The following is an 11,143-nucleotide window of genomic DNA, read 5'->3' on the forward strand; positions in this document are numbered from 1 at the left end:
TCTAAACGAAGAACGAAAAATAACTTTGCCGTGAGTGTATCGGGGCCTTAAGAGTTTACTACTTGTTTTTTTTTTCACACACCTTGTTGGTTCTTTGAAGTTGCACCAGAATAACTCTACAATAAACACAAAACATATTCTGCAAGAGACCACAGTATCTGTCTACTCTTTAAAGTTCACAAGAGCCTCTGATGCAATGTGAAGTCAGATCCACCCAAAGCTCAATGATAGGTGTCAATTCAGAGTAGAACCTTTTCTCCATCTCAGAAAATTGCCTCCTCCGATCTGTTGCAGCTTTGTACATTCAGCCGTCGCAGCGAGCAGACTGTTAATTAAAACACTGTCATGTCACACCCTGCCATTGACTGATTATGTCATTAAAAGAGGGGAATAAACATGTAGCTTTCCATCTGCACATAGCGCCAACACAATGTCCTCCGCTATATATACATCTCTGTCAGCGCAAGCGCTATAAAAAAGTGTGCCGCTGTGCTTTTAGTCCTCTCTAATTTGCCCAACTGTGCAGAGGGGAATATGGGATGTTATTTCAGTTTCAAGGTCAGCTCTCACGTTCTCAAATTTGTGCCTGTTAATTTGGACATGTGTGATTTATGTCAGCTCATTTGCTGAATGTGAATGAGACAACTGCTTAAAACTTTGAGTGATTAACAACCAGAAGGATTTAGCCAACTGTTCAGATTTGGTTGTTTTCGGAGAGTAATCTTTCCTTCTTTCCTGCAGATACGGATCACGCATAAGAACCAGGTGCCTATGCTGCTGGGACCGCCACAGAAAACTCCCTTCTTCTTCTTCAAGAAGCGCAACAGAAGTCGGGACTAAATGTGGGACTGCAAAAATCAGCCACTCTTCTACAATCATACAAACACACTCAAGCATCTCCACCTTCCTCAGCCTCTTCTTTGTCTTTGGCTAGTGGGACCCAAAGAGAAGAGACTTTTCAAACACTTTTGTGGAACAAATCAATATAAATACAGCACTGTAATGGGCCTCTAATGGACTCCATCTCTCAACACAGCCTGGCTGAACCAGATAAACAGACCTTCTCTGAGTGTCATGACCACTGTGTCTTATCATCCAGAACGTCTTATCACAGGCTCGTGACCTGTAAGCTATGACTCAATTCCAACCAAATTCCCCCTACCAGTAGGCCACTGCCTTGGGATCACACTGTGTGCCCTCTCCCTCCTCTTGAGACGGCTCATCAGAAGATACTGCCAATTTCCAAGAGAAAAAGAGAGAGAGGCAGGACCAGAAGAGCAAGAGACTCACCCAGTAAATGGACAAGAAGTGTGTTCAAGTGAAAAGAGAAGGAGAGCGAGACACCCTGGCACAATAATGTTCTTCACATGACAGTTGGTGGTGCACATATGGACGTCACTGGGCCCTTGCTTAGCCTAACAAGACCAGGGAACAAACTTTCCTCCTAAAGGAGCTTACTGAATTATACATCAGTGCATGCAAAGCACTCATTCCAGTGCCTCTCTAAGGCCCTACAACATGCCACCACTAAAGAGATGAAACGGCAAACTCATCCATTATGAAGATGTTTATGGGGGTCTGCTGATAGGGATAGGTTAGACTGGCCTGAAAGAGATGTAACATTTCAGCTTCTGTAGTTTGCCCCGGGCATTTTTGGTGTTCGCCCTCAGGCCGCAAAACTGACCAGTGCAAGTTGTTACAGTTAGCTGGATGTTTATTTAATCCAATACTCCCCTCTAAAACGACAGTGCTAGTGCTCAGTGTTGAGAATGGACCTGTAGTCTTTAAAAAAAGAAAACCCTCAGAAAAGAGAATGTGTACTAAAACAGTTTTACCAATTATTGTTTATTAGCAAAGTGGCCATTTGTGCAATAATTTTATTATATTTTTAAGCCAAATCAAAAATATTGTGCCATTAAGTTTAGGGGAAGATTCCATTTGATTTTCATTGAAATACCCTGCTGATAAAAACCATCTTACACCAGCCTATGCTGGTTTGCCTGTCTGTTGGCTGGTTTTAGAGGGGTTTTGGGCATTTTTCAAATGGTCAGGCTGGGAGACTAGCAGGTTACCCAGCTAGACCAAATGGAGACCAACTTAACAGCCTTTTCACACCAACACAAACATTTGGCATGAACATTTTTGCATTTGTTTTGTTTGTTTAAACCAGAAAAATTGCAGACCAGGAGATTGAAAATGCAACTTCACTCTCTAACAGTAGGTGGCGCTTACAGCAAAGAAGAAAGTCTGTAGTTTTATGTAACAGTAGTGGCTCTGCATATGTGACCTAAAGCACAAATTCTTCATACTTCTATGGATTAGAACACCACTTTGTAGAAAAAATCTGTTGCATTAATGATATGCAATTGTTTGTATCGGTCTGAACAGCTGCAATAACAGTCGTTCATTCAATTGAAATGTTTATCGCACTGAATTTTCGCACCAAACATTCGTCTTGGCGTGAGCTAAGACCAGCAAACCAGTTTACGCTCTTTTATGCCGGTTTTATCAGCAAGGTATGATTTGAATTCAATTATTTACAAATGGTAGCCTAGAAATTTAGACGCACCCTAGCGGCGGTAAATTTTATTTGCTGCCAGGGTGGTCTAGCAACTCTCCTTTGGCTTTCGAGCTGGAAAAAACAAACTTTAGTTAGGCCAATCACATCGTGTATAGAGTCGGCGGGCGGGCTTAACATAATGACGACAGAGTTGCGACGGTTCCTTGCAACTTGAAAACATAGAATGGCTGCTGCTGGCGAACAGTGGTCTTTCGAATCGGCTTTGGCCGTGACTCTGGAGGACTTTGAGTTAAGCTTTTCTTTGAGAAAAGAACAAAGAACGGCACTTAAGTCATTCTTAAAAAAGGAAGATGTGTTCGTAGTTTTGCCGACCAGATACTGCAAAAGTTTAATCTATCAACTAGCTCCACTGGTGGGAAAACGCTCTGGTTGGTTGTAGCGCTATCCTATTGCGTGCAGAGGGAATTTGAAAGACAACCGTTTATCCCGCCCCTCGGATTGAGCCCTGCCAATGGTGTGTTCCCAGACCCAACATCTTGATGTGGGTCGGGCTTGCCAGGCTATACAAATGGAACAATAAGGAAATAATGGTAATGCTTTATGACTTTAAGGGTCAATTCATTAACATTAGTTAATGTATTAGATGTCAAGAACTAACAATGACGATGCATTTACAGCATTTATTAATCTAGTTTAACCCTAATTTATACTGTTGTTCATTGATGTATATTCAGAATATATTAAATAATATTAATTTACACAGCCTAAATGTTAAAAAATCTATGAATATGTAGAAATTAGCATTGACCAAGATTATTAAATGCTGTAAAAGTATTATTAATTGTTTATGATCGCAATCACATTAACTAATGTTAAAGGTATAGCGGAGGATGTTTTACTTCCTGGTGGGTAGTCTAAACTATTGGTCCTCCTAATTGTCAATCATTCTGGTGAATCAATCAAACTTTTCAAAAAGTGGAGAGGGCGGGTCTTATCTAAAATTTGGAAAGATCCTCCGCTATACCTTTAAGAAATTGAATCATATTATGAGGTGTTACAAAAATAAGAATTTAAAGAAAATTTCTATGTATTTCTGAGAAAGTCTCCGCTGTAGCTTACAGCATCTCCCTTTAGAGACGGGCTGAAATCGATTGAGCGCTGGTATTAACACTGAATCCTCTGGTCCTCGTCTGTCACAACAAGCTACTGCAGTGGGGTTTGATTTACTGCTGCATGGACAGAGCCTAAATTTAACTTCCTATTTCAGGGAGTGAAACACTATTCCTAAATGCAGCATGAAAACATCAGTTCACAATTTCAGGTCGACAGTTAAACGGGTGTGATAGCGATCCAGATGAATGAAAAGATCTTAAGTTATTTACAATTACCGTCAACAACAGTGACTTCAAGATCCCAAAAATTAGCCTTTTCATCTTTTAGCCCTTCTGAGAAGGCCTGTGAAGAGTATATAACCTAAAGATGCCCACTGTGTATCAGTATTTGTATAATCCAAGAGCCTTGTGTGCATATATATGAATGTGTTTAAAGGTATAACTTAATATAGTATCAGAGATTAGCAGTGACACCTAATGGGTCACATGATTGACTGTAGCCATCAGGCAGATGTGCCTGATATAGATCAACATGCAGTGATCATCAGATGCTTTAGCGGTGTGCCGTAGGGTCTAAAGGTCTGTGTTGGAACTGTATATATGTTTCACCAATACAGAACTGGGGTCAGATTGGCTTAAAGTTCAGGTGTGGGCTTTGGAAACTGAGCTCTTACCAGGGTTAGCAGGTTAATGTTCCCTTTAAAGAACACTGAACCGCAGAAGCTACGCCAGTGCCCTAAAAAAAGCGAATCTCTCCATATGACCACAGAACTGACGTCCACCTCCAGTCGATGGCTTTATCATAGAAGTGAATGTTGGATTCGGCTAATAGAGCCCCATTGTTTCTGTGGTCATTGGACAGATGGTTTATCCAGTTTGACAGCCTGGTGTTTAAAGAACGGCGGTTTGGTTACGAGTGCATGTTTACAACTACTTTTCATTTTACAGTTTAGAATGATTTTAAACAGTCATGTATATATAGATATTGTTTATATTTTCTAAAGTTTAACCACCGCATGCCTGCTGAAACAAAGAAGACAAAGACGTCTGCTTGAAGAGAGACCACGCTGATTGTTGCTACCTTATTAGTTTCACATTATTATATTTTGGACCCTATCCAAGCCCCTTGTATCTATCCACTGTACTTTTCCTTGATCTGTTAGTAGCATGTTCATTGTACAAGTACCTCTGTGGCGGTTCTTTGTTCTGTTTTGTATTTTGTAGACTGAGGTTTGGCGCCAATATATGCTGATCAATGGGCAACTGATGAATGTCACCTGAAATGCAATTTCTAAATCGTACCAATGTCCCCTTCTGTCTCATTTCTGTGAATAACTGATAGCCTTAACTTACCGATACAAAATAGCATTTTGCCTGGAGCAAAGAATTTTGCAATACAAGTCACTGAAAAATCAACCAAATGAAGAAAAAAAAAAGAGAGGTCAACATCTGTTTTGCTGTGTTGCAATAACTCATTTTTGTTAGTGTCATCACACTGGCCTACTCGCTCTCAGCTCTCAGAGAAGGGAGGTGATAGAGCGATGTCCTGCACATCACAAAGGAGCTTCATGACCTCTGGCACCACATACGTCTTCATTTGTGGACTGACTGACTTTTATCTATTATTTTTAGCCGTCCTAAAACTGTGATTGCTCAATCTGCCCATCACTGTCTCTTTTCTCAAAACAATAATCCAATTTTATCTGTCAAAACTGTGCTGCCTCTTGCAGGGTTGTGCTCTATTCAGAATTGAATAGAGAATGCCTTTTAAATTCCAATTAAATGCAGGATGCAGAATTGCATATCGAATGTGAATGTAAGAAAGCAGAATTATGAATTTAAAATTAATTGAAATTAAAAGAAGTTCATATAATTGTCATTTTTAAACAGAAAATCCTTATTTTAAAGTTTTGCAAAGATGTCTTGGGTTGGACAGAGAGAACGATTGATTGATTGATTGATTGATTGATTGATTGATTGATTGATTGATTGATTGATTGATTTTCCAGGGTGCTTTACCTGTGTTGAATTTCTTTGAATTACAATGCATTAAATTACTCTTACTGTTATTCCAATTAAAAAACATGAAGGACAATTCTATTCAAATCCCACCCCATGAGTTGAAAAGGAGCTGATTCTTCAGTTCTTAGTTTTGCCCAACCCTGGACCCCTGGACGGTGAACCAAAATCCAGGACTCAAATATGATCTTCTAAGCATCATGTTGCCCTCTAACAGTGCGAAGCAAACAGATGCTCTCTCTTTCTCTGCTCATCTTACCAGTCTCTTAGAGACAGTATGGCTTATCTCAGTGTAGCTCTATTCTTAGCTGGGACAGTTGAACAGTATTGAGCAGCACTGATGCAGTAGAGCCCATATCAACTCTGAATGTGTTGTTCTACATGTGTGTTAACTCGCTGTCTTATTCCTGCCTTAGGGTTAATGTGGTTTGTAGCAAGTCCATCTGTGTGGTTGGCAACAAAGTTCAAGGACAGGAGTCATGCAGGGTGAGATGGGGTTAAAGGGTGAATCTTGCCCTTGACACACCCACAGAGTTACTCTGTTTCTTGTAAGCTGTTGGCATCCATGTTAATGGACAAAAGAGTTTTATTGAATAAACAGAGAGACTGAAGATCTGTGTCTGGTGTTGGTCTTTGGGTGGCTCGATTGGAATGCTTTCTCACATTCGGCAATGGCGCCGACACAATCCTCTACTTAACGTGATTGAATTTCAGTTCACACAATAAATCACAGATTTCTGTGCTCCTGCACTGATGATATGAGGTTCTCGGGAGAAATACTGTGAGCCTTAAGTGCTGTACTTAAGATCCACTGACTTCAGTCCTCATGTCAGCATATTTTCACACTTGTTTCCATCTCTCAAACAACACCTTCAGTCATGATGGCAGAAGAGTTTAAATCTTACCATGTTACAATTGCAAGAAATTGACAGCTTTTTTTAATTCAATCTTTCCCAAGAAATGGCTGTGTTATTCTCCCATTATATGCACAACACTGCTGACCCTGCACACTGAAGTGAGAATCTGCAATGATACTGACTAGATTGTGTGGCTTCATAGACTCTCAGACAATTGTACCTTTATGAGTTTAACAGCTTGTCATTGGGGCAGTACCCTCAAAAGGTACTAATATGCATGCTTTAGGTGTTGATAAGGTACAAAGATGTGTCTTTGGAAGGTATCGCCCATGTGACAATGTTATTGTATGTTGATAACCAAACAATAAATCCTCCACTTGTCAGGTTTCATGAAATACATTAATGTTCCAGCTTCGCTACAAATTGAGCTCAACATTATGCTACACTCTTAAAAATAAAGGGTTCCGGCAAGGGGTTTTCTCAGCAATGCCATAAAGAAATATCTTGGGTTCCCCAAAGAACCTTTCAGTAAAGGTTCTTAAAATAATTCTTACAATCTTAAAAATAAAGTTTCTTTATTGGCATTGATGGTTCCATGAAGAATCTTTAACATCCATGAAACCTTTCACAAAAGGTTCTTTATGGTGGAAAGGGGTCTTTAGATATTTAAAATGTTCTTAATAAAAATAAAAAAGTGGTTATTTTAATAGCTGTTCACTGAAAGGTTCTTTGGGGAACAAAAAATGGTTATGAAAACACTATTTGTGGCATAATGTTGATCACTACAAACATGTGTTTCCATTTCCTGTTTTATAAAAAAGAAAGAAAAAAAAAACATTTTACAGTGAGGCACTTCAAATGGAGTACCAATCCATTGATGCTAACTTTGTTGCCATAAACCCTATAAAGTCCATACAAATGTATGCAAGTGCTTATATAAAATTATAAGCATCACATTTGAAATCTTGTGTGTGTGTGTGTGTGTGTGTGTGTGTGTGTGTGTGTGTGTGTGTGTGTGTGTGTGTGTGTGTGTGTGTGTGTGTGTGTGTGTGTGTGTGTGTGTGTGTGTGTGTGTGTGTGTGTGTGTGTGTGTGTGTGTGTGTGTGTGTGTGTGTGTGTGTCTCTTTTAAAGAAAAAAAAAGGGGAAATTTAGATTATTAATGGAAAAATATACAGTGCAGTGCAAATACAGTAAAAAATGGTTTTAAGCCAGTTATTCATTTCTTTTGCTGTAGTAGGAAATATAAATTTTCATTTCAAAACATTTCTTTTGCCATTAATTGTAATAATCGAGTGAAATTTTTGTATGCACAAGGAGTCTGACACCAGCCGGTCTGCTCAGAGATCTGATCTCACCATCATCGAGAAACAGAAAAAACATGAAGAAACAGAAAAAAACTGAGACCGAGTAAATCCAGAACAACTGCGGCAACATTTCCAAGACACTTGAAGAAATTAACCATCACAACCCTTGCAGTGCCATTTACAGTATCCAATGGATGCCCTGTGAGGCTGTATATGACTGTTTGTTTTTGTCAGGCAGCCCTGTGGCCTCTGTGATTGTAAATACAGCCCTGTTAGAAGAAAAATGCAGATGACAAAACAAGAAGCTGTGAGCTGGGACGAAGCCTACGCTTCTTGGATGTGCGGAGAAAATGAGGCAGGAATTATCTCTCCAGGAACTATTAATAGTCATCAAGTCCCATCATGTCTCTCTTTGGGAGAGCACCAGTGGCCTAAGGCTGTGTTATCCTTCATTCCACTTTATTAACTGCCTGTGTCAGGCAGATTTTACAGAGTGCATTCCTTTATTCAGGACTCGCCAATCATATTACAAGGGTCACACATACAAGATTAAGGTTTAAACTTTTCGATTTTTCTTTGTTACATATGATGCAGGTGTAGGGATCAGATTTGCTGCTCTCTCTGTCACTATTTTCATGTGCAGTACATCTCCTTCCATGGATTAGCCCACATTTCCAGAGAGGGGCAGGCTGCCAGAACTGTCACACTGGCCCAGTCATGGGCACAAATAAGCCCTTCTGATGAGCTGAGCCTCTCTGCGCATCACAGTGAGTGAGAGCGGATCACTTCAATATTCGTCCCTTAAAAATGTAACATATCAAAGAGAGAGGTGTGCTGTTGTGTCACTGATTCCAGTCTCACCACCACTATGGATTTAGGAAGCAGAATGAAAATACAATATGCTCTTGGCCACCCCCTTCCTCCCACCACCCACCACATTAGTGAAAGGTGCTATAAAAAGGAGACCCTGGCAGCTCAAGCAGCGCCAAGCAGGAGAAACAATGACACCAGTAACTGCATATGCACATCTCTTTCATGCTATCATTGTCCTTCTGTGAAAGTGGGCTCTGCTCGAAAGCCAGAAGGATTTTAAAGATTATCCTACTCAGACTTGACACATGAATTTCTCTCCCTCTCTTTTTCACAGAAACCACTTTGTTAAATATAGATTCTAGGACATCTGGCCTTGACCACAATAATACATTGTAAATCCTTTGCACATCACAAGATTGCGCAGTTCATTGTGATATCACTGTAGCAGGTAATAAATAATAATAATAATGCACTTTATTTTGAGTAAAATAACGTCTTTTGTTAACTACTTGAAGAGACTTTCATGTTTTATTCAACAACATAAATTATAAGAACTTTTGTTTTTATCATAAACTTATAATACATATTCTATTATTATTTTTATTATTATTATAAAAATGTTAAGTATTTAACTGACTTTTTATTGTTTTGAGAAAACCTATTTTTACATTTCAATTTTAAAATGTTAATTCAGTTTTTGAATATTTATTTCGTAGAAAAATGAATGTAGGCCTAAGTCTCTTCTGTTTGCCACAGGTATTATTATATTCATAAACTGAAAAGGAATGTTCTAAATCGTATAAATTCCACAGGGTACCCATGCCAAGTTAATCAGTGTTTTATACTCGTTTTATGAGTTATTTGGAAAGTTTGAGACATGAAATAGCCATTGACTGCTGCATTTGTTTACCTCATTTTAATTGTCGTCCAACTTCTCTAATGTGTTTTTCTGGCGATTCTACTTATTGGTCTCTGGCCCTTTAAGAGCCTCTGGAAACGTGCGAGGAAAAATCTTGAAAGTGAATGAAACTCAGCCATTCATAAAAATAGGACTGACGGGGCTTCGATTGGTCGTTCAGCGCTTATACATATTCCAAGTCATTCTCGCAAACCATTGGTTTAGAAATGTGAATGACGTGCCCTCGGAGCCAATGGGCTTCCAGAGCTAAATGCCTCTCGAGCCCAAGGGAAAACCGAGCAGTCCATTTACAAAAACCTCATTCAAGTTTTGAGTGTTGGAGAGAGCGCATGTATTGATCAGTGCGAGCGGACGGCATCCTTTTGGGATTATAACCTGAAACCGTGGTTTTTGAGTCCATTGCGAGCCGTCATCTATAGGGTGAGTTTAACCCTCATTCTTCAAATATTTGCACGGCGTGCACTGATATCTGTATGAAAGCGGTTGTTTCTCCGCAGCGCGTAAGTTTAATCGTGGGATTCCAACGGCAAATACAGCTATCTCGCCTTGGGGGAAAGCGAACGCCATTTTCTCCAAGAGAGGGCTTATACACTTTGGCAACCATTTTAATGCACGAAGTTTTTTCTATCATATTTTGCGCAGTTGCTGTTGTTACAGAAGCTTGTATGGTCAGCATTAGTGCACTAACCTGACATTTATAGGTGAGGTCGGTGCAGCCTGAACAGTGTATGGTTTTGTGAATGGAGGTCTCTCGTTCTTTCCCCCCCTCACGGATCGAGTTTCACTTCATTGAGAAAAACAAGAGGCCGTCAGGGGGCTCCGAGAGGGAGGAGGTCCTCACCCCTGCTCAATTATAGATTTGCTTTAAGCACTTAATTTAAGGGTATTTTTCGGCTGTTTCCCCCATAATAATACTCAAAGTGTGTAAAGTATTTGAAAAGTGTATTATTATTTTAAAAAGAAGAAATGAGATAGAGGGAGAGATAATGAAAACAATTGTTTTCTGCTGATTTACGTTGCTGGGCATTTCATTTTCTGGGTTTTTGAGTTATTTCTACTAATCTATGTTTAATTTTTTATGCATTTTTGGAATAAGAAAAGTGCGGGTTTAAGTATAGTGAACGGGTGAAAGTGCGAGCTGTTTCGTTGTGCATGTAAACTGTAACTTACTTATGACTGAACTCGTATTATCCGCGGAAGTTTTCCGTACGTTTATATCTCATCCCATGATTGTCAGAATTTTTTATATTTTAGTTAGACTTCCATAATTTCTCATCTATTAACATTAATTGTAGGTGTACATGTCAATACTGAATAATATATTTAATACTTAAAATCAAAAAAATAAATAAATGCATAGTAAAAAAAAAAAAAACAATTAAATAAAAATATTGTCGTATGTAAACTATTAAGTAAACATTTGTTGCTGTGTTGAGTCACATGAAAGGTTGGCATAATAAAAAATAATAAAACGAATGCATAATAAAACAAAATATATTGTTGTTAATACTCATGATACTTATGTATATTGTTTTCTTTTAATATATACATGAATGCTTAACACTTTAAATGAATACATTTTATATATGTATAGTCC

At 38.9% G+C, this 11,143-nt stretch overlaps 1 protein-coding gene and 1 long non-coding RNA gene across 4 annotated transcripts in view; one reads left to right on the plus strand and one right to left on the minus strand.

Annotated features, from left to right (window-relative positions):
- dgkg (diacylglycerol kinase, gamma) overlaps nucleotides 1–9,966 on the plus strand; it is a 121,635-nt gene extending 111,669 nt beyond the window's left edge. For 2 of the 3 annotated variants that reach the window (XM_082175587.1, XM_082175588.1), the window contains exon 25: nucleotides 742–9,966. In XM_082175587.1, coding sequence (XP_082031713.1) covers nucleotides 742–840 — 99 coding nt within the window. In that variant the 3' untranslated portion in view covers nucleotides 841–9,966. The remainder of the gene's footprint in view (nucleotides 1–741) is intronic. The other variant, XR_014207435.1, reaches the window with a different exon arrangement.
- The window catches only part of LOC309502963, a 29,396-nt gene extending 18,263 nt beyond the window's left edge, over nucleotides 1–11,133 (minus strand). Inside the window, exon 1 of the long non-coding RNA XR_014207441.1 lies at nucleotides 10,235–11,133. This is a non-coding gene — a long non-coding RNA (uncharacterized lncRNA). The remainder of the gene's footprint in view (nucleotides 1–10,234) is intronic.
- Nucleotides 11,134–11,143: the final 10 nt, after the last annotated feature.

The sequence above is a fragment of the Leuciscus leuciscus genome (genome assembly GCF_965113295.1).
Source record: "Leuciscus leuciscus genome assembly, chromosome: 7".
Taxonomy (NCBI): domain Eukaryota; kingdom Metazoa; phylum Chordata; class Actinopteri; order Cypriniformes; family Leuciscidae; genus Leuciscus; species Leuciscus leuciscus.